This window comes from Oryzias latipes, chromosome 20 (assembly GCF_002234675.1).
Source record: "Oryzias latipes chromosome 20, ASM223467v1".
NCBI lineage: Eukaryota > Metazoa > Chordata > Actinopteri > Beloniformes > Adrianichthyidae > Oryzias > Oryzias latipes.
Genome location: NC_019878.2, coordinates 13,550,509 through 13,574,320, shown reverse-complemented (window position 1 = coordinate 13,574,320; position 23,812 = coordinate 13,550,509). Strand labels below are relative to the sequence as shown.

Here is a 23,812-nt window from a genome sequence, read left to right as displayed (position 1 = left end):
TAAATGTTAAGAATTCAAGTCAAACAATGGATGGTCATGCCAAAGTATCATATTTTAGAGAAGTTTAAAGGTGACATCACATGCACATGGAGCAAACAAAACTGACGCAAATGAGCAAATTTTTTAAAGCGTTTTTATAATATATATAAAACAAAAAGGTTGTTTTCAACTTAAAATACTTAAGCGTATTAAGAAATGTGAGGAAACAAAGAGCCATTTCACAGCTAGTCACACAAAATCTCGATTAAAAAAAACCCCAGCAGATTAAATTATATTTTACGTTGAAAGAATTACCGGAACTTACATTTCTTTTCTCGTTAAACGTAAGTCACAGACGTTGAAAAAAATTCAAGGGAAAGATAGGAAATGTAGTTCTGAGAATATTACCCATAATTCATCAGTGTAGGGCAAGAGAAACACCAGGCGGGTAATAGGAAAAGTGATGCCGTGCTATATAGCTTCTTGTCAAACTTGTTTTTAATAATTGCCTTTATTTTATACAGTTAGTCAAAAAACGTGAACGTCAAACTTTTCAGTGTTAGAAGTCAGACATTTAGTCGCTTTTCCCTTGTACGTTTCAAAAACAAGCAAGCTTGTGTGGGTTTGAGTTTCGGACGTCGTTACAAGCTAACAATCGTGTGATGCTGTTCGGCTAAGGTTTACCTAAGTGTATGAAGCCCACGTAGCCTTTTGGTGTTAAATGTGGACGACTTAGGTTAAAATGTCTGGTTTTAACTTCGGTTCGGGGGCTCTTGGCGCGACCAACAACACAGGTGGAGGATTTTCATTCGGAGCGGCAACCAGGTAACAACAATTAAATATACTCGACTCGAGGTAGCTAACGCTAGCATAGCCTTGTCCTGTCAGCTAACGAAAACGTGCTTCCCTCGTAGTTACTGCCTCTGTGCGGCGATTTTGCCGGGTACAGGAGGAACTATTATAGGGGAATTTGTAGCGTCTAAACTAAGATGTTAGCGAAAATGTAGGATGATTTTGATGTTACCTGTCCAACATTACTTACAATCTTTAGCTATGTTTGTAGCTAAGAGATCATCCGAAAAGTAATAACAACAAAGTGTCTATTCACACATCATTTTTAAAACAGCCAGTGCTGAACTTTATATTCTTGACCCCACGGACCCCCAGAAGAAGGTAATGGTTTAGGATAACGGTTACAGTTAGTAAACCGCCAAATGCTTCCTGATTGCGGCCGTTTTCTGTTGCTCACTCACTGCACTCCATGGGGATGGATCAAATGAGGAGAGCACATTTCACACAGAAGGGTGACAACTAATGGGACTTTAACTTTAAATAAGTGCGGCCAACAACAAAATTCAGCCTTGGACGCACATTCAAAACGTGCGGGAAATGCAGCTGTGTGCCTCTTGGCTGCACGTATTATGGTTTAGGCTTTTGTGTAGATTTTTGAAGTGGGTAGATGTTTGACACCCCCCCCCCCTTTTTTTTCTTTTCTTTCTTGAACTATTCATCTTCTTTCATTTCGATGTGTTTTAGGTAAATCTGTTTATGTACGTTATTATATTCGATATTTGTTTTTCTTGCTGGTTTCTTTCAGTGTGTTTGACATCAGACTCTGTGATTACTTCTGTCTGTAGTGCACCTGCCGCTAGTACTAGCGGCTTTTCTTTTGGGACTGTTCTTGGAACGGCAGCTGCAACCCCTGCTTCCACCACCACTACAGCATCCCTTGGTTTAGGAGGAAATCCTTTTGGCCAAAAACCAACCGGAGGATTTTCTTTTAATACACCTACCTCAAGTAAATATATATATATATATGTATATGTTTGAACAAAGTTGAGATTAACATAGAAATGTCTTTTGAAAGAATTGATTACCACTCATGTATTGACCAATCTGTTGTCTTTTTTTTTTTCCTGCAGGTGCTGCTGCACCCGCGACAGGCCTTACATTAGGTGTGCTAGTTTTTCCATCTCATTCTTTTTTAAATCACAGATTTAAATTTTTGATTGATGTTATGTGTGCCTTGTCGCAGGTGGAGCACCAGCTTCTACAGCTGCCACTACTGGTTTCAGTTTAGCCTTTAGCAAGCCTACTGCCTCAGCATCACCATTCTCACTCACCACCAGTACCGCCTCCTCAACTGTTGGAACAGGTTTATCGTTCGGCTCTATCCTAACCTCCACCGCTCCGCAGCAGCCGGCAGCCACAACCTTCTCCCTTGGTCTTGGTGGCTCAACAGCTTCCACAGCAGCCTCAACAGTGCCATCACTTGGAGGGAGTTTGTTCAGCAGTTCTGTGTCTACAGGTGAGACAAAAATCTTGACTAGACTTGTGGTTATGTCCACATAACCATTTAATTTTATCTGTTTACTTTTATCTAACTTGTATCTTTGTGTTCCAGGTTTGGGGCAAACCACTCTTGGAGCAGGTGGTGGGCTAACATTAGGTTCTTTGCTTGGTACCTCAACTGCAGCATCAACTGCCCCAGCTCCAAGTATTGGCCTTGGTGGAGTTGATTTCAGCACTTCCTCAGAGAATAAGAGTGACACGTTATCTGGATCCAGTGAGCAGTATGTTGTTTTGTACTTTAATGTACATTTTTATTTGTGAAACTGAAATGTCTATACTGACCCAATTCTACTTTATTGTAAAATATTTTTTTAAAATATAAGAAAAAGTTTATCTTGCTTTGAACTTCTAAAACACAAAGTATTCTCTTTTTTTTCCCCTCAGGGACAGTAAAGTTTTAAAAGATGAGAATCTGCCCCCAGTTATTTGTCAAGATGTTGAAAACTTTCAGTAAGTGTTTTCACACTTTGCGGCATCATGCATTAACTTCTGGATGTGACTCTGGGCCTTGGATCACCTCGATACTTTCTTTTACAGAAAATTTGTCAAAGAACAGAAACAGGTGCAGGAAGAGATCAGCAGGATGTCCTCAAAAGCAATATCTAAAGTCCAAGATGACATCAAGAACCTCAAACAGCTTCTCTCTGTGAATGCAAGCGGTCTGCAACGCCAAGCTCTGGCCATTGACAAGTTAAAACAGGAAACGGCTCAGGTAAAACCAGCACAAATGTCTGAACACATGTAGTTCAAGTTTCTGTAGAAACGCAAAAGTGTGGGTTCTTTGTAAAATAAGTCCACGTCTAATGATTCAAGGTGGAAAACATAAAAGAAAAATTACATTTGGTAGAATATTTCTTTATTGTACAAAAATGTTTCTGGGAAAAGTTATATAAAAATGAATTAATGAATAATAAAAATTAGCCCTTTTTTTAATTTCTTGTTTTTTTTAGAAATAAAATGAGTAGAGAAAGTGTTTTGTTTCTCAATGTGAAGTAGGTCAATTAAAACCTGTTTTTCAAATGTTATTTTTGTTTGTAAGGAGCTGAAAAATGCTGACATAGCACTGCGGACACAGAAGACCCCCCCTGGACTCCAGCATGAAAACACAGCTCCATCAGAGTAAGTCAGTCAACGACCACATGTCCAGGAGGCCTCAAAGCTCAAAGGATTCAAAGAAAATCGCTCCCTCTTTGCTCTAAAAATATGTGAATTCTTTAATAGACAGGAACTTGAGTACTTCTTTTTCTTTTTTTTAACTAGTTATTTCCGAAGCCTTGTGGAGCAGTTTGAAGTGCAGCTGCAACAGTACCGGCAGCAGATCGAAGAGCTGGAAAATCACCTGACAACACAGAGCAGCGGCTCCCACATCACTCCTCAGGGTAATTTGTCCTTATTCATGATGTGTTATCCTGTATTTTAAACCAACATGTCTGTTTATGAAGATTTAGGATAAACAAATAGATAATATAGCCACCTGTAAACGTTTATCTACTCTTGCTTTGCATCTGCCTTGTATATCTTATCATTTCTTTTAGCGTATGCTAAATTAGCACACAGCCTAAGGATGTTTTTCTTTCCTTTCAGATTTGACGATGGCCATGCAAAAGTTGTACCAAACATTTGTCGCACAGGCTGCTCAGCTTCAGTCTGTCCATGAGAACGTCAAGGTCAGGTTTTTTTTTTAACAGTAAAATGTGTCGGATAATTTCAAATCTCCTAAATATTACTATATATATCAACAAATAGTTTTTTTTTAATCACAGATACAGAATTGTTAACAAAAAGTTAAATATTTGTTTGTTTTTGCCATTTGTTTGTATGGTAATGTCATGTAAATATTTTAATATCTGGTGCTGCAGATTTTGAAGCAGCAGTATCTTTCCTATCGTCGAGCCTTTCTGGAAGATACCACAGACATTTTTGAGACCAAGCGCGCGTCCAACAGGAAATGGCAGAGTGCATCACGAGTCACAACTGGGCCTGCTCCCTTCTCCACCGTACCCAACGCTGCAGCTGTTGCCATGGCAGCCACGTTGACCCAGCAACAGCAGCCAACTCCAGGTCTGACTGCCTACAAGTTCTAGAAAGTACTCCTCCTCATCACCTTGGTTAAGAGAATAAAAGTAGGGAGGAGAAACTAAATAAGAAGTGTTGGAAGGGCAGGGTGATTGTTTTATTTTTGTTTGTTCTTTTTAAGTATCAAAGTGTTTTGGTTGCAAGTAATTTTAAAGACGACAGAATTATCAGAAATAACACTTGATGGTGTTATTCTGACTGTGTGTAAACTACTTTGAAAGAAAAGTGTGTGACAGGGATCTAGAAATCTGCTTGAGACATCTGACATGAGTTTTTGCACTGCCTTACCATCCAATTAAACCTCACAGTCTAAGTGTAAGGTTACAGTCGGCTCCAGTGCACAATTAACACCTAACTCTGTCAGTTTGCACTTTTTTTTTTTAAAGAAAATCCTCTGAAATGTTGTTATGCCAGTGGAATCACTGGGGGGGAAAAAGAAACACTGTTAATGGAAGAAAACTCACCATTCCTATGAAAAATATGTACAGATCCCAATCCAAACTCTAACAGTATTCTGTAGACCGCTATAGATAACATAACCTATTCTTGTAGGGTTTTTGCAGTTCTCCAGATCTTTATCAGAATTTTTAAATCAGACAGTTCATTATTTGAAACATGTTAAAACATTTAGGAATTCAACTGTTCACATGATCCAAAATGAGCAGATTTAACTTCCATTTAAGAATGTTTCCGATCACTTCATCTCTTTGTCCAAAAAACATTTTTCAGCGTTTCCGTTGGACATGTATTCCTAAAATCTTCATCACTTGTGGATACATCATTTTGGCTTTATTGAACAATTTCTCAACTGAAATGACTAGTCTGTGTTTTCCATCACGCGTCTGTGGTGTTTGATATTGTCAGCCATTTTTGTAGGCTTTGGTTTGTAGGCCATCTTACTGGCATATCAGGGCACCAATGTTGTGATGAACAGACAAAGCTGTTAGTAGCAAGTTTCTGCTGGCCTTTTGTTCCCATAAACTTTTAACAAAAAGAAGTAAACACTTCAGATGATTTCGAGAGCAATATTTGACTGGGTTTCAGCAAAGTCTAAACACTCTTCGTTGGCAGTGTCCTTAAAAATAGGATTTCCAGTCTCATGTCAAACAATATTTGCTGCTTATTTTTAAACAAAGCTTTCCAAACTTGCATAGACTGTTATATCTACTTGCAATGTGTTAACTGAAGTGCTGCTCGCTTTTCATTGGTAGTTTTCCTCTACTTTTGATTACTTCACTTCTTTGAGTAATCACATACTTCATAAAAAAAATATGTGCCGTGGAGGGATGGGAGTATTTGTGTACTACAATGTAAACACTGAAGGCACCTCTCTAACTATCTCATTACCACAACCAGTATAACCCACTGTTGTGTTACGAGTGAACACCACCTCTGTGCCTGCTGAAGATTGCGTTTGTTTGTTTTGCTTTGTGTTTATAAAGTTATAAAGTTTCTAGTTGTAAATCTGCATACTTGTGCTATGATCACTGTTCAATGAGAATCCATTCTTTACATTTAAACTCACTGCCAATCATTTTCTGACCGTGTGCCACAGAATAGTATTTTTTTTTGAACACTGATTTGTTGTGCTGAATAGCCAACGTCTTAAATAAGTGGATCAATTTTTCCATGCTGAATTGCAACTTGTATTTATTTAGCTATTTATTTCTGGGTTACTTGACGCATGTGGAGGGTGAACAGAAGCACTTTTCCTTTGGTAGACTTTATCACATACATTGACAGTGCGGTTGTGTGTTTTCCTGACACTGTTTGTTGGCGCAAAACATTCAAAGACTCAGGATTGAAAATGTCAAATTTCCAGACGTGTTGATTTCTACTGAGGCTTTGTCCTTCAGTGACTGCTTGATGACCTTGTTGAAATAGACCCAGTCAGGTTTTGTTGGCCTTAAGTTGTTTGGTTTCAGGAGAAAAAAATGTACTTTTCATCTCACTGCTTGATATTGAATGGAGTCATTTTGGTATCAGGCCAATATCACTGTTTCTTGATACATTACTTTTACCCAAGGGCTACAGTCGGCATAACAGGGCTAGTTCATTTCTATCATTCAAAGAAAAATGTGGAGTTCAAATGCTGATTCTGAGTTTCAGGTATTTCTTTCTTAACATTTGGGTACTTGACCTGGATTCTAGTTGTAAGGTGCTTTTCGTTTTGTGTAGAAAATCTTTCAGTCAAATCTTCGTATAGGTTGGTTGAGATTCAGGTCATTGGGAATAGAGGATTGCCGCTCGCGCTGCTCCACAGGTACCAGAGAGGTAGATGTTGGTGCCAAATCAAACGGCCAAGTGTCAAGTTCGAATTTACAGTATTACGTGATGTAGAAAGTGTTAACATCCAAACTAGAGGCAAAGAAAACGGTGTTAATACATTGTCAGTGCGTACAGGGATCATTGGCAAACCTAATTTAATTGTTTATTGGTGGAGTTTATTTATTTAAAAAAGGAAAAACCTTTCTGGCTTTTTCCATAAAAACACTAATATTTTTGTAATATAGAGATGGAATTCCAATCAACTTCTTGAGGAATTTAAATTATTTGTGTGGTTTCTTAACATTGTCTTCCATGATTCTACATTTGTAGTATACTGGCAGTATAAAAAGTGAATTGCTGTATTTAAGGTTTTTGGAGTTTGAAGTGATCTTATTACCCAGATTAGATATTTTTTTCTGAATTAAATTACACCAAAATGTGAATCCAGCTTTTACATTTTTTTTTTAGGAATGTTACTTTCCAGGCAAATTGCTTGAAGTCCTCAACTAGAAACATGTATGTAGTAAAAGCTGTTTTTCCTTTAGTTAACCCTCAGTTCAACATCACACCAAAATGCTCATTTGAGAACTCTTGTAGTATTTGAGTGGTCAGCTGTTGAAGACTTTATTGAATGTTTCTGTCTCTCATGACACAATTCCTTGAAATATTTCTAATATTTAGCTATTTTTCAGTAGTGTGTGTGTGTGTGTTTGTGTGTTTGGCTCTGACGATGGTTTCAGGGTGTGTAGGAACTGAGTGAATAACCAATTACCTCAGTGAAGTTAGTCTTGTACAACGAAGATTGCATCTTGGGTAGATTTAGTCTTGTAATGCTCTTCAACCAAAACCACACCCACCTTCATGAGTCATTCTCACATCAACCACATGGTTTGGAACTTGAAAACTCCACTTTTTGACATCAGCTTACACTGAAACGATACTATAAACTCTTAACTCTTGAGTGCTTTAATTTAAATGCCTGTTGATCCAATATATTTAATACAAAATGTTGTGCCTTTTATATAACTATATAGCGTAATTGTGCTAATTGTGTGTGTGTTTTTTTGGGGATGTATGCTAGTTCATTCACTCTCAGAAATCTTGAAAATTTATTGATTGCGGTAGCAGATAGCAATTAACCGATTCTGTTCCTGTTTGTTTGTGTTTTATGTAAGTGGAATTGCATATAAATTGACAATAAATCAGTTTTTAACAAAGAAACATTTGTCCTTGTTTTGTTTTGACTGGAGTATTTATTATTATTATTTATTTTTTGGTAGTGCAGACTAATTGGACATTTTTCTATTTTTTTTTTTTTAAATTAAAGTCATCAAAGAAATGCAAAAAGACAAGATTCTGAGTGAAAGAACTAGCAGCCTTTTTTCCAAGTTCTTAAAAACCTCTAAGCATCCCTGTTATTGCCTGAAATGGTTTCTTTTTAAAACAATTTCCTAAACTTTTTACTGCATTGTTCATAACACGTGGAGTACAAAGCATTGTGCACGGCCACATTTATTTACAATTTTCAGGGACATTTACATAAAATCATGAATAATAGTTGTTTGCTATTACGCTAGCATTTAACCCTTGTGCTATCCTAGGCACTTTACCATTGGGAGTTGGGTCATCTAGACCCACTAGACAGTGCTCTGAACCTTTTTTCTTCAATGATTTGTGATCTTCACTGGTGTCCATGGATTACATGAAATCTTTCCACCTTTGTCATAGTAGGAAGAACACATCAATGTAAGGGTGGGGTCATCTAAGATAGCACAAGACAAACATATAGATTTATTTATACATGGCATTATTATGTCCAAAAAAAAACAAAGATGTTCCCAGAACAGTAAAGCAAGTGCTTTTTCCCTCTGTGCCATAGGGACACAGGCACCCTTGGGGGCAGGATTTGGAAATCCTTTTGCCTCAGCAGTGGGCACTAGCCTGGGCTCCTCTACCCTTGGAGGTACTACCTCTGAATTTTGGAAAATGTTGCTCGCTTTGTGCTATTTTATTTTATTCTTTCTCCTAGCGTTTCACTTTTCTCCTTAATGACAACAAACCCTTTAAGCAGGAGATTGTGGAGATCTTCTTGTTTCAAAGGAACAGGTTGCTAGTGTGTGTTTGTGGGTACAGTCACTGTATAACACCCCCCCCCCCCTCTTCCTTCATTCGTAGTTTAAAGTACATTCAAGAAAAGTGACTCCTATCTTTATTTTGACATTGAAATCACTAGAAATGTGACTTCCGGTCCTTGAAAGAAAAAAATTGGCAAAAGTTACCTGGTTCTAATATTAATAGTTATTTTTCTCCAGAAAACGTTTGCACTTCTAATTAAAACATCCACAATTACAGGAATAGGTAGTCTGAGCAACTTACACTGATGGTTTTGTTCTTTTACCTTCCACAATCTTGGGTTTGTGGTTGTGTGTAGCTTTGAAACTGTATTGCATCAGCCTGTTTTTCAGATCTTTTGCCTAAGTTTCCCTCCCCTCACTGCCAAACTCTCTTCTTCTTTTTGTGTGCCGACGCCCTCGTTTTCGGTTTTCCGTCTGACTCCCATGTCCCTCTTGTCCCCCAGGATTTGCTGGTGGACCAGGATTCGGCGGCGTGGGCTGTGCGGGGTCGTCTTTTGGCTTCTCCACCGCTGCCAAGCCCGCAGGGGGCAGTCTGAGTGCAGGTATGTTCAGTCTGCGTAAATACTGTCCTCCGACTCGCCTTCAACAGTAGCAGAACACAGAAAACACTTTTTGATGATTCTTCTAGATGCCTTCATCTGATGGTGAGGAAGGTAACTTGCATACGTTTATAAGTTTTGTAGGAATTTTTGTTACTACGCTCCATCCAAGAGCATCGCTCATGATATGCCCCAATACTCCATAAATACTCCATAAATGTGAGTTTTTTTTTTTTTCTAAATTGTTGTTTCCATTAGGTGAAATTGTCGCGAATCCATTTGTTCATTGAAGTGAAAACGCAGCTAACATGTCCGTATCATACGTGATCTGTGTCCGTTTTGTCACTATACCGCCAGTCTGTTTTGTTGGTCAAACATTTGGAGCTTCACATCCATCAGAACAGGCGGATCCTACTTATTAAAAAAAAAACTGCAGCTGTAACTCATTTTCTGCATCAAAATAAACCGCTCTAAATTTAAAAATGTCCCCCATCGTTTTGCTCTGTAATGTTTGTGGATAAAGTAGGAAGAAGAAGAAAACAGACCGGTGATATCAAGACGAGCACATAAAAAAAATGGAGCACAGTAGTTGTAGTTTTTTACTTTTGTAGTTCCTAAAAAAACATTCAAATGAAAAACACCCATTTATGTATTTATTTCTTTTTATTTAATACAATACCTTTCTATTCTACAACGAACAAACTGTTGTTTTCATAGCAGCAAATGCTAACATGGTCTTCTCCTTGATCCTGCAGCATCTCCCCATGACCTGGATGTCTTTTCTATGTCCACTAGGTTTTGGCAGCACCAGCAGCTCGGGCTTCAACTTCAGCAACCCGGGCATAAACCCGTCGGCTGGCCTGACCTTTGGCGTGTCTAACCAGCCTGCTGTGGGTTTCGGAGCAGGAGGGCCACTTCTCCAGCTAAAAAAGCCTCCCGCCGGTAACAAAAGGGGCAAGAGATAGGCATAGCAGAAAGACTGAACTTTGGGACAAAAAAAAAAAAAAAGAAGGCTCCAGTGCTTGAAGTAAGTAAGGCCTGGATTTTAAAAGCGCAAGTAAGGGGGAAATAGAAAAAAAAAGACAAAAGTGATTAGACATGCCACTTTTCAATAAAAGGATTGATTATTTATATTTTTTTATGTTTTCTCTCATTGAACAAGAGGAAAACTTAATGCAATCTGTTTTTTTTTCTAAGAAATCAGAGTTACCCACCAGTTTGGCTCCATTCTGCTAACAAAGTTCGTTTATTATTTTTCTTTTATTCTTTTCACAAACTGCCGGAAACTGAGATTGGGCGAACTTCGTTAGCAAGATACGTTAAGTTTGGATGTCGACACAAAATTCTTACAGAAGTGGGTGGCGTTTGGTTGTGTTTGGACCCTTCAGTCTTTGCTTCATCGTGTTGTGGGTGACTGCCAGCGAAGAACAAAGCTGTTTTTGGTTGTCTTTTTTTTTTGTATGTTTTTGTCCAAATATTTTGTAGAGCAAACAGATTTTTCTTGTGCCTCAGTAAAAAAAAAAAAAAAAAGTGTAGATGGTTTAATAGAACTGCACTCAAATACTTTTCAGAAGATGACGACCCATGTCTCTTTATTAAAAGAAAATTGTGGAGTATTACATTGATAGTTGTAATGCCTGGGTGACTATGGGGCAAGTCAGTTTTATTTTTGTACGGAGCAGAAAAAGAAGCAATACTTGGCGAGGATAAAAGGGGACTAATGTGTTGAGCTATAGAAAAGTCAAGTCCACATAACCTGTATTTTTTGTTGAAATCCATCCTTTATGTTGAATTTTTCTTTTTTTTTTGTTCCTGTGTCCTTCCGTATTGACCTTGGAAATGGAATCTGTGTCTTCACCCCAGCCCCATATGATGTTTAAGTTAGTTGAATTGAAAATGTTTACAAGTCTTTTCTGCTTAGTCAGATTTAACTTGTAGAACCATTTTGCACCCAGTGTATGTGACTCATTTTTGTCCTTGTCGTGCAGTTAAGGATTGATGTCTATTCTTCTTTTTCTGTGGGATTATTCCCCCCCCTGCCGCTTTGGTTACCAAATGTTGGTAGTCGTATTGTCTCTTTTCTAATCAGTCTGTGGAAACTTGTATCTTCAAGATGCTGTTTAATAAACTTTTTTTTGCTTATGGATGGTCTTGCTTCACTATGAGTCTGTCTCATGCATATTGCATGGCTTATATGGACATATATATATGCACATGCAACCTTTTAGTAGCCTGAAATTGAAGATCGGAACTCTATGTAGAAAGAAGACCAAATTTGGTAAATATTGTTCAACTGTGTTCAAAAACACTTCCACACACAAACACTTGGACCTTCCTTACCGAGACACAGGGTGTAGAGGCAGTTTAGCTTAGTCTGTTTAGTTTTCTATTTTATAACAGATTTTATGTTTTGTATAATTAGTGCAGCCCACTGAGACAACTGTTTTGTAATATTGGGCTATATAAATAAAACTGAGTTGAATTCCAGTTCTTTAAATTGATGCATCAGATCACACAATTGTGGCCTTTAGAATATAGACACACACTTTTTATCTACGTACTTATAGTTACACTAAAGAAAAACCTTCAGATCAGTAGTGAACTGTGCCAAAGAATAATGCATGTTCAGTTTAACCCTTGTACTATCTTAGATGACCCCACCCTTGCATTGATGTGTTCTCCCTACCATGATAAAGGTGGAAAGATTTCATGTAATCCACCAGTGAAGATCACAAATCATTGAAGATAAAAAGGTTCAGAGCACTGTCTAGTGCAGGGGTCGGGAACCTAAGGCTCGCGAGCCATATATGGCTCTTTTGATGGTCACATGTGGCTCGCAGACAAATCTTTAATTCAAATTTTTTTTCTTCATTAGACCAGTCCTTCTCGTGCGCGATGCGATGGCAGAGGCGCGCAGTAGTAGCGGTGCTTAGAGAGACAAATCTGCGCCAGCACTAGTCTTCTTCCACTTTCGGCTTCTCCCATCAGGGGTCATGGTAAATTTGGCAATGTTTTACGCCGGATGCCCTTCCTGACGCAACCTTCTCAAACTGGGCTTGGAACCAGCAGAGGTAGAGAAGGGAACAGGGAGCAGCCCGGAGTCGAACTCGGGTTTCACGGATGGAAGGCGCCGCAAACCAGCATGAGCTAAACTGGCTCCTGCGCCAGCACTAGTATAAGTTTAAAATTGTCTATTAATTCACAGAGTTTGTACCACCCGGAAACCTGTGAATTGCCGTGCCTAAAACTGCGCGCTCCCGTCTCTGAGAAAGAGCGCGCAGTTGCGGGGACGGGATGTGTGAGGGAGAAAGCAGAGGGTGGGGCTGAGGTGTTGTGGGGACAGGCAGCAGGTGAATCGCGCAGGGATTGTAAATAGGTAAAACCCACTGCCTGTCACTCACTGCAGCGTGTGAGTGTGTGTTTGGCTCCAGGTCCGCATGTGAGCAGTCTGTCTCACATCTACAAAACATTCATACCAACCTAAGATCACGTTTAAAGTCTCAACGCCTGCATGAAGCAGAAACTCACCACGTAAACCAGACTAGACCATCAGCAAAACTACCACGAGAAATACTCATCATTTATTAGAAACAGCATAACAATGTTATTAAAAAGAATCCACAGACTTATTGTACTTTAAAAAGGTTGAAATTACATCAAATGCACACATTCACTTGTATTTTAGTTTTAAACATATTGTCGCGGACTGAGTTGGATGGCTGTTGGGCCGCGTTAAAAGTTCTGGAGTTCATTGACCGCATCAAGCAGAGAGCTGATTGGCTCTCAGTTCTGTCGCTCAGCCTGTTGTTAGGTAGTTTGGACCAATGGGGTTCAGCTATGGGCCGAATAAGGGAAAGGGGAGGGCTGCAGCGGGAGCAGGGGAATATAAAGTTGGGAGACGCGCTCTCGTCTCGTCTCGGCGGGAGAGATTCAGGAGTTGCTGAATTAATTGTTCGGCGTTTGTCGCGGTCTGCAGTAACCCGAATAAAGAACCTTAAAAGAGGTTAAGTCTCCGTGCCTCAGTGTGGGAAAGGGACACTACATTATTGTATGGCTCTTTCGAAATTACATTTCAAAATATGTGGCGTTTATGGCTCTCTTGGCCAAAAAGGTTCCCGACCCCTGGTCTAGTGGGTCTAGATGACCCAACTCCCAATGGTAAAGTGCCTAGGATAGCACAAGGGTCAATGACATTCTGTAGTAACATTTCTAAAACAGCAGGGGGCGATATGCACATGCGGCTCCATTGACCTCAGCGACAGAAGAAGAATTCTGTTGCCATGCGACGGTAATATACAACTGTCAGTTTACGGACACGAATTGTGGCGTAAATCAGAAGGACAGCAATTACGATTTTTTGGTGAACATTTTAAGGCATTTTTTGCTTATTACTATTTACAGTCTACATATTTTTCCAGGTAACGTAATATGATTGTTTTTCTCAGCACTATAAATAATTATCACTTAATTTAAACGTATGTGTGATGCACGCACATGCTAAATGTTGCAAAGATGTCGTGACGTAGTCAGTAAGGGATTTCTGCATTTTGTTAACACTTCAATTATTGTTTGTTTAATGCAATGTTTTTATTTGGAAGGGAAATAAATGGGTTATTCATACCAAACTACTAAACTAACTAAAAATTACTAATACAATTAATTTCTTATTTTTGTTTAGTACTTGCTGGCCGACAAACTACAGTGCACGTATTTCAGCCATGCCCCTTCCAGACACACTGTACTGTGCCGAGCAGATCAACATTCCACCAGAACTACCAGATATCCTCAAAAATTTCGCCAAAGCAGCCATCCGAACGCAGCCCATGGACTTGCTTGCCTGGAGTGCAGCGTGAGTTTCTTCTTCTTTCTCTTTCGGCTTTTCCCATCAGGGGTCGCCACAGCGAATCATCCTTTTCCACCTCACTCTATCATGGACATCTTCTACCCTAACATTAGCCAACTTCATGTCCTCTGTTAAGACATCCATGTATCTCCTCTTTGGCCGTCCTCTCGCCCTCCTGCCAGGCAGCTCCATCTCCAACATCCTTCTACCAATATATCCACTATCCCTCCTCTGAACATGTCCAAACCATCTCAGTCTGGCTTCTCTGACTTTGTCCCTAACACAGACAACATGAGCCGTCCCTCTGATGTACTCGTTCCTTATCCTGTCTAACCTGGTCACTCCTAAGGAGAACCTCAACATCTTCATCTCCGCTACCTCCATCTCAGCCTCTTGTCTCTGTCTCACTGCTACCGTCTCTAACCCATAGAGCAGAGCTGGTCTCACCACTGTCTTGTACACCTTTCCTTTGAGTCTTGCTGACACTCTTCTGTCACACAACACTCCTGACACTTTCCTCCACCCGCTCCAACCTGCCTGCACTCGCCTCTTCACCTCTTTTCCACACTCCCCATCACACTGAACTGTTGACCCCAAATACTTAAACTCCTGCACCTTCTTCACCTCATCCCCCTGTAACCTAACGCTTCTACCTTGATCCCTCTCGTTCAGACACATGTATTCTGTCTTACTACGACTGACCTTCATGCCTCTTCTTTCCAGAGCAAACCTCCACCTCTCTAGCTGTTCCTCCACCTGCTCTCTACTCTAACTGCAAATTACAATGTCATCCGCAAACATCATTGTCCAGGGAGATTCCTGTCTTACCTCGTCTGTCAGCCTGTCCATCAGCATAGCAAACAAAAAAGGACTCAAAGCTGATCCTTGGTGTAGTCCCACCTCCACCTTGAACTCCTCTGTCTGACCTACAGCACATCTCACCACCGTCATACTTCTCTCATACATGTCCTGAACTACTCTGACATACTTCTCTGCCACTCCAGACGACCTCATACAGTACCACAGCTCCTCCCTCGGCACCCTGTCATACGCCTTCTCTAAATCTACGAACACACAATGCAGCTCCTTCTGACCTTCTCTGTACTTTTCCATCAACATTCTCAAAGCAAAAATGGCATCAGTGGTGCTCTTACGGGGCATGAAACCATACTGCTGCTCACAAATCTCCACCTTCTTCCTAAGCCTGGCTTCCACTACTCTTTCCCACAGCTTCATTGTGTGGCTCATCAACTTTATTCCTCTATAGTTGCTGCAGTTCTGCGTGTCACCCTTGTTCTTAAAGATCGGAACCAGAACGCTTCTCCTCCATTCCTCAGGCATCTTCTCACTCTCTAAAATCCTATTGAACAACCTTGTTAGAAATCCCACTGCTGTCTCTCCTAGGCACTTCCATACCTCCACAGGTACGTCATCAGGACCAACGGCCTTTCCGCTCTTCATCCTTTTCAGAGCCTTCCTAACCTCATCCTTTTCAATCTCTGCTACTTCCTGCTCCACAACAACCACATCTTCCTCCCTTCTTTCCCTGTCATTTTCCACGTTCATCAGCTCCTCAAAATACTCCTTCCATCTTTTTTGTACACTCTCCTGAGTTGTTAGCACCTTTCCATCTCTGTCCTTAATCACCCTTATCTGTTGCACGTCCTTCCCATCTCTGTCTCTCTGTCTGGCTAGCCTGTACAAGTCCTTCTCTCCTTCCTTTGTGTCTAACCTGTCATATAGCTCATCGTAAGCCTTCTGTTTGGCCTTTGCCACCTCTCTCTTCACTCTACGCTGCGCTTCCTTGTACTCCTGTCTACCTTCCTCAGTCCTTTCTACATCCCACTTCCTTTTAGCCAACCTCTTCCTCTGGACGCATTCCTGTACTTCCTCATTCCACCACCAAGTCTCTTTACCGTCTTTCCTCTTTCCAGATGACACACCTAGCACCTTCCTACCTGTTTCCCTGATAATTTCTGCTGTAGTTTCCCAGTCATCTGGAAGCTCATCCTGACCACCCAGGACCTGTCTCAACTTCTGCCTAAATTCCTCACAAGTTTCTTCATTCTGTAGCTTCCACCACTTGGTCTTCTTTTCTGTTTTCCCTCTCTTCTTCTTCCTGACCTCCAGAGTCATTTTACACACCACCATGCGGTGCTGTCTGGCTACACTCTCTCCTACCACCACTTTGCAGTCGTTAACCTCTCTCAAATGACCTCGTCTACATAGGATGTAGTCCACCTGAGTACTCCTACCTCCACTTCTGTATGTCACTCTATGTTCCTCTCTCTTCTGGAAGTAAGTGTTGACTACAGCCATTTCCATCCTCTTCGCAAAGTCCACCACCATCTGTCCCTCCAGATTCCTTTCCTTCACACCAAACCTGCCCATCACCTCCTCATCACCTCTGTTGCCCTCACCAACATGTCCATTAAAGTCTGCTCCAATAACAACTCTCTCTCCTCTGGGGATACTCTCTATGACCTCATCCAACTCACTCCAGAATCTCTCCTTCACTTCTAACTCACAGCCAACCTGTGGCGCATACCCACTGACTACATTCACCATCACCCCTTCAATTTCTAACTTTAGGCTCATCATCCTGTCTGAGACTCTTTTCACCTCTAGAACACTGTTTACAAACTCCCCCTTCAGAATCACTCCTACCCCGTTTCTCTTCCTATCAACACCATGATAGAACAGTTTGTATCCTCCTCCAATACTACGTGCCTTGCTGCCCTTCCACCTTGTCTCCTGCACACACAGTACATCTACCTTCCTTCTCTCCATCATGTCTGCCAGCTCTCTGCCTTTCCCTGTCATTGTGCCAACGTTAAGAGTCCCTATTCTCAAACCTATGTTCCTGCCTTTTCCCTTCTCTCTCTGGCCCCGGACCCTTCTGCCTCCCCTCTTTCTTCGACCAACAGTAGTCAAATTTCCACCGACACCCTGTAGGTTAACAGCATCGGTGGCGGTCGTTGTTAACCCGGGCCTCGACCGATCCGGTATGTCTAAAGTGTTGTGGATGATTCGCATGGTTATTTTGGCAATTTTTACGCCGGATGCCCTTCCTGACGCAACCCTCTCTATTTATCCGGGCTTGGGACCGGCACAGAGGCAACTGGCTTGCAACCCCTGCGGCTAGTGCAGCGTGAGTTTCTATGGTTGCAAAACACCAGATAAACTGCAAAAGCAATATTCTTGTTTAGTAAATATTTTCTTTTTTGAAATCACACAGCATGTTACCACTACCACAGAGCTAATACATCAGTTATGTACGTTAGATTCAATGCAAAGTTTCCTGTAAAACAATTAGAGCTCGGCTCGAACTGGATCATTGATCATCATAATTTCCAGGCATTACATCAAATCTATGACAGAGTATTAGAGAAAGTAAAAGTTAGACGATGAAAATGGCCCAAGTCCACATCTTAAACTAAATGGCAGATCCTTAATAGATCTATGCATACATAAATCTTACAATATTGTAATGCACTAATATTTCTACACATCATCAGTTGATGAAAGTCACATCGTTAGTCATCCATAGGTTCTGGAGTTGACTTAGCAGTTTTTACGACAAGTGAAACAGATGAATAATCATCATTTTCAAGGCTGGTTTAACGTGTCATTGAATGTTTTTTTTTATTTTTTATTGCAGCATCTTTTATATTAATGTGATTTTTTTTTTAAATCCAGGTACTTCAATGATTTGTCTAAAGGAGAGTGTCTTCCTGTCAAGGACAGACTAGAGATTGATGCCACCACCCAGAAAATGGACCCCAGCTTGACTCCAGGTCTACTAAAAACCCTACACAAGCAGGTATTTTTCAACAGCAGGCAGGCAGTAGTGATCAAGGGTTTATCATTGCACATATTTTTGTCATTGTTTAAGAAAGGGAATCATTTGTTTGTATTTGTTTTTGTGTGTTTTTTGTAGATTTATTCTAATTACTCAGATTTTTCAAATTTGGCCATTTAAACCGTTTAACTTTCATTTTATTTTCCTTATTTATTCTATACCTTGATTTGCTAGATATTGTCAACACCAAAAGATGTGTACTGATTTAAACGTTTTTTGAGAAATGCCTCCATTTATGTCGGAAGTTTTTAATGGTACACACTGGAAAAAAAGTGCAAACTACATTCAAAAAAGAAAATTTCTAAAATCGCAAAAAGATCTCAAATCCTTTTGATTGCAAATGTGACAAGTAACATAATCTGCTGATCCCAGTTAACTCTTTCCTTTCTTTTTTAGCTGTCCTCCAGGAAAACATGTAGCAAGGAGGAACTGCAGGCCAAATGGAAGGGCTTGTGTCTTTCACCCAATCAGTTGGATACTCTGTTGTCCTTGGGCGGCTTTGATTCAGAAATCGACTGGATTGAGTTTTTCGCTCTGGGCTGCAGTGCTCTAGGAGGGGTAAGGTGCTACAAAAATATACACTCAGTTGCACTTTATTTGACTATGATTTCAAACCCACAGTGAAAAACCTTAAAACTTTATTTTATTTTATTTTATCTAGAGTAGATTCATTTCAGACATGTCATCTTGTAAATCCTTAAATTTGGACTGATTGAAGTTCGACAATTATATTGATCACTATAGAAAAAAAACCTGGTGATTTAAAAAAAATAGATTCTTAATGTTTAAGTGAATGCTGCCAAACGTTAACAATTGCAGGGTGGTGCTGTAACCACAGGGGGGCAGTGTTGCTCTGCATCCATTAGGGGAAGCTTTGCACATATATGTATGTGTGTTTTTTTGAATGAATCTTTGGCATGATTTTACATGAATGCTCATCCCATGTAACTATTACTATTAAGAATCTAAAGTTCTTGACATTATTTGTCGTTCTGCACTTTTCCAGACCCTCTTAAGCTCCATGAAGTTTGCCTGTGAGATTCTGACAAATGATGAGGAGGGTGGTGCTGCAAGGATCCCATTTGATACCTTTGTCCAAATCTATACTTTCTTGGCTCACCTAGATGGAGATGTACTACAGGAACACATTGACATCTTCCTCAACAGTTTGAAGCCACAGGTGTAGGTATTTTGTTCGTGTGTAAAAGCTGTTTCCCCAGTCGGGACTGCAATAGGCAGATTGGATTTAGCATTGTATAAAACCAACAGCACATATTTCTAAAACATAAACATGCTTTTTTCATTAAATTTAGCTTCCATCTGAACTTACACTGTCCCTATAAAACGCATTTTGAGGAATACTTAATAATCTGTTATAGGAATGTGCATTAGTTCACTCCAAAATCACCACAACAAAAGAATAATGACTTTGAACCAAACATTCTAGGACATAGTTTCTGCAGAGTGGCAGGAGTTCAGTAGAAATTTGACTCTGAGATAAACCTGTCTCGTTCCCAGATAACTCGGCGCTGTCCAGCCGTACAGTTTTGGGCCAGATGTCAGCTCGGATGAGGAAAACAAAGACGTACATGAATCTAGTCGTTTACAAGTGGATCCATGGGAACGGAGCGGGGCGGGGGGTCTTGAGGCCCAGCCTGGGTATTTTTAAAAATACAACCTTTTTCAAAGGATATTTTTCCGTCTGCTCCTGATGTCACAACAATTGAATAAACTAATATTCCGAAATCCAATTTGTGAAAGAAAAATGCAAGGTTTTTCTTCGGATTGGGTCGTTAAGGAGGAAAATAGGCAGAAATAATCCAACTCAGATTACAGGAATAGTCAAGACAGTGATGTTCACATTAATTTTTAAATTGAGTTCTAGCTTTTGCTCAGGTTTCTTTTTCTTTCTTTGCAAAGACAAATGATGCTAAAATTCATCTAGCCAGTTATCAGACAGTTCACAGGTTTACATAGATTCCCTTAGTCGTAAATGTTGTTGTGATTTTCACTGTTGCAATCCTTTTACAGATAGGTGGAGCATTTGCTTCCATGCATTGGTATCTCAGCCCAAGCGCAGCATTCAGGTTTTCAACTTCTATACCAGGAGTAGGTTGGGACAGAACACAGAAAGTGATAGAGCACAGAAGGAAACAATAAGGAAGCAAATGACAGTGTTCGATTAATAAATGTGCCCACCATCGCTCCTTCAAACCATGTTGTTTCATTTCCAGCAATTGGTCCCATTAATTGTTGGTCTTCTTATTCATCACTGTCCGACTGAACCAGCTGATAGTTTGGTTCAGGGTGAAATCTTTTTAATGAACAAAAAGAGAAGCACAAAGCTGCCTTTCCACAGACTGTCAGATGAAGTATGTGTCTGCGTTTAATTTCCCCCTCCCTCATGTCTGGGTTAGCCCGAGTTCATTTATCATGCACACAAGTTATCAGCTTGCAGCCGCGCCAAATTTGGCCTCTGTGGCGGTGCACATGAAAAGGAGGAGGGGTACAGAAATCAGCCCCCTAGTCCACAGCAGCAGGATTTCCAGATTTTGGTGGAGGATTAGGTTTTGTTTCTCCCTCTGATGAGCAGGTTTGTTATCATACTTGGTCAGAACTAGCAAGTATAGAACGATGCTTTTGAACATCACATCCATCCTCTATGTACGTCAACACAAAACGATTTGCAACAAACAATGTTACAATGAATGTTTATTACACTCTTAATAGGAGCGCACATTTTCACAAAGCTAAAGTTGTGTCATTTTATGAGTATTTTAGCAGGCAGGACAGGAAATGACATCAGTGTAGGGGGGGGGGGGGGTAAATCAGAGTCACAGCTGACAGCTAGCTTTATGTTTGGAGACTGTTTAAGAGATAAATCTTGCTTCTTGAAGAAAAATAAACTCTCTTCACCCACTATAGACTCAAATAATCCATGATACTGAAGCTCCCACTCTTGGTTTTTAACAGAACCCACCCCCTCCCCCATTTTTAAGACAAAAAGACTATAAGGCCCATTGTTTTAAGGGGCTGGGACATTTATGATGCAATTTCAAAGATGTCAGTGCTTTAGAATTCTAAACTCCAGGGTGGAGGTTGTTGCACAAAGTTAATGTTTTTTTTTTTAGAGCTTTTGCTCATAACATCACATCTCCAAGGAGTCAAGGAAAGTTGCAGAGCAGTGTGAAAAACGCAGGAAAAATAAAAAGGTGGACACAAAGGCCCCCTTCTTGCAAGCATTTGTGTAGCTGTTGTGTAACAGACAGTGATGTGAGGGGAAAGGGAAAGTGTGATTCATTCTATTTACTGACCCTGAAACTTTATCATCCTCCCAAATAATTTGATTTCCTCAATAATAAGAGTATTCACAGGATACAGTATGGCATCACTAAATGGAAACTGTAAAAATATTACTTGTTTTTTTTATGAGAATATAAGTGACAGTGACATATGGATCGAATTAATTGTACTAACATCCATTGTGTTTTTCTTCAGGGAGTTGCAACATGGGATGATAAAACCGGCGAATTTCAGCCATTGGGAGGATGTGGACTTTAATTCTAGAGAATCACCAAATCCTGAACAAAAGTGAAAGAACGCTGGTGACTGAAAAAGTCAGCTTGACTTTTCTTTGCTTTTATTTGTTCATAAATGATTTTATTTTGAAGAAAGTAATAATACTTTCAGCGTGATGAATAAAGGTTATTGAAACATAATACATAGAATATCGTACATCGTAAAAATAAAATTAAAACTCTTAACCCTTAATAGCCCACTACATCAAAGAATTGAAAGATTTTTTTCATTTAGTTTAAGATGTAAAAATGTTGACATGGGTATTCGAGAAAAACTTGCTTAATTTAGCCACTGTTTCAAATTTGATCCACACATTTTTAACATGGTATATCTTTATTATGAAGTACAATTATCAACAAATGTTTTTCAAGTTATATACAATACAAGGAATATTTGGATCATGCTAATGAGATATAGGGATCTAAGAAATGTGTGTGTCAAATATGATATGAATTTTTACATCAGGTTAAAACTCTTTCATCATTCTAGTATTTCAGTTTAATCAATTAATTTTCTTATACAGCACCACAACCAAGTGGCTGGAATAATATACAGGAACATGTGTGCAGAATATGGACTGGAAACCCCAAAGTCAAATTAGGAAACACCTATGAAAGTGGTAGAGAAGGAGAGGGAACATCAGGAAAAAGGAACATGAGAAACCGGAGAGATACCAGGGACTCAGAGAAGAACTGGAGAAAGCCTGGAAAGTGAAGGTGACAGGGGTACCCGTGGTAATTGGAGCACTCGGGGCAGTAACCCCCAAGCTGGAGGAGTGGCTACGCAGGACCCTGAAGCTTCCAGGCCTCTGGTAGAGGACCTGAGCTTGGGTGAGGAAACCACAGAGGAGCTTTTTTCAACCGTTCAACATTTAGCACACATGGTCTACTGTGGTTTTCAGTCATGCTCTGTACTGAACTTTGTGTTTTGGCACCAACAATGGTTCCTCGAAAAAGCCTCAATTCCATTAGTGATGCTTTATCACTTTGTTTGCATTTCAAAACCCTTGTGTGTACCCATGCAAGAGCATTTGAGGAGCATGAATGGGATTTTGATAAATGTGGCACTTTCAACCAGGTCATGTGTTAAAGTTGTTTTTGCACACATGACCTCTCAGTGCAAAAACAATGTAATTAAAAGCCATTGTTGCCTATTGAGTACTTCTGAATTTCTCCTCATTTACTGGCAACAAAAGGTTTCTTTTAGTGATAATTTAAGTGTTGCACTTAGCTTCTAAAAATGCAAATATATGTGTGCTGGACTCATTAACTAATTAAACAACGAAACCACCTAATTAGGTTGTTAAGACTTAAAGCATTCAGTTTTTGCAACAAAAGGAGAAAAAAACATTTCCAAAGCAAATCCTACACAAAGACATCCCTATTTTAACCTAACATAAACACCTGATTTCTAGTCAGAGTTTTTATTACACAAACCTAACAGTTCAGCGCTTGTTTTCAGGGGGGGGACACAGGAAACCTTTGTACTGCTGCAACATGCCACAGAAGAGAGCGCGGTGTGTGGGTGTTTTGGTGGTTTGTGGTTTTAGGGCAAATAAATGAACGACTGAAAGCAGGAAGGCACACAGGAGCACGCTCAGTCCACCGGTATATGTTCATGGAATACATTCAGGGCCTTGAATTCCATAATGACCGGTTGGAAGAAGTGCATTTTTTACCCAGTTCAAGTGGTCAAAGGTTTCTGATACAGCTGCTCTCTTGGTTAATAGAAACTTTGCTACTTCTACCAGCAAACGCCTTATTTCATTTTTGAATGTCCTTGATCATGACCACAGAGTTCCCATACTTTGCTGGCTGCAGAAAAATAAAGAACTCAAGGGTTTTTATGACTTTTTAATCAATATTAATTATGGTCTAGATCAAACTCATTTCACCGAGGGCCACATCAGCGTAGTGGTTGTCCTCAAAGGGCCAGATATAACTTATACATGTAACTAAATGTAATGAAAAATAAATGTAACTATTCCTTAATGTTAAATAACTCATTATGTATTCATTGTAACTTTGTGACAATTACAGTTGCATAGAAAACATGTGTTTGCTTGTTACTTTAGCATAAATCCTTTTACATTTGATTCTGTCAGGTTAGGTTATATGGACAGTGTTTAAGTCCTAATGTATAGTTGCCCAATCCGATATTTCAAGTCCAATTCCCCCTA

At 39.9% G+C, this 23,812-nt stretch overlaps 2 protein-coding genes across 4 annotated transcripts; both read left to right on the top strand.

Moving 5' to 3' along the window:
• Positions 1 to 374: 374 nt before the first annotated feature.
• On the top strand, positions 375 to 11,493 carry nup58 (nucleoporin 58). Of its 2 annotated transcripts, XM_023950124.1 has the most exons (14): positions 375 to 804; positions 1,617 to 1,777; positions 1,902 to 1,934; positions 2,015 to 2,287; positions 2,384 to 2,552; positions 2,716 to 2,781; positions 2,869 to 3,043; positions 3,371 to 3,450; positions 3,592 to 3,710; positions 3,916 to 3,998; positions 4,191 to 4,392; positions 8,555 to 8,638; positions 9,254 to 9,352; positions 10,145 to 11,493. In XM_023950124.1, exons 1-14 carry the CDS (start codon positions 722 to 724, stop codon positions 10,312 to 10,314), a joined length of 1,797 nt encoding a protein of 598 aa, XP_023805892.1. In that variant the 5' UTR covers positions 375 to 721; the 3' UTR covers positions 10,315 to 11,493. The 2 variants fall into 2 exon arrangements, with proteins under 2 accessions (XP_023805892.1, XP_023805893.1); XM_023950125.1 differs by lacking the exon at positions 8,555 to 8,638 and having other exon boundaries at positions 378 to 804.
• A 2,121-nt stretch (positions 11,494 to 13,614) lies between these two features.
• LOC101164761 (ropporin-1-like protein) lies at positions 13,615 to 21,773 on the top strand. Of its 2 annotated transcripts, XM_020712682.2 has the most exons (7): positions 13,615 to 13,767; positions 14,028 to 14,198; positions 17,892 to 18,015; positions 18,451 to 18,612; positions 19,061 to 19,088; positions 19,179 to 19,236; positions 21,553 to 21,773. In XM_020712682.2, exons 2-7 carry the CDS (start codon positions 14,068 to 14,070, stop codon positions 21,647 to 21,649), a joined length of 600 nt encoding a protein of 199 aa, XP_020568341.1. In that variant the 5' UTR covers positions 13,615 to 13,767; positions 14,028 to 14,067; the 3' UTR covers positions 21,650 to 21,773. The 2 variants fall into 2 exon arrangements, with proteins under 2 accessions (XP_020568341.1, XP_011487129.1); XM_011488827.3 differs by having other exon boundaries at positions 19,061 to 19,236.
• Positions 21,774 to 23,812: the final 2,039 nt, after the last annotated feature.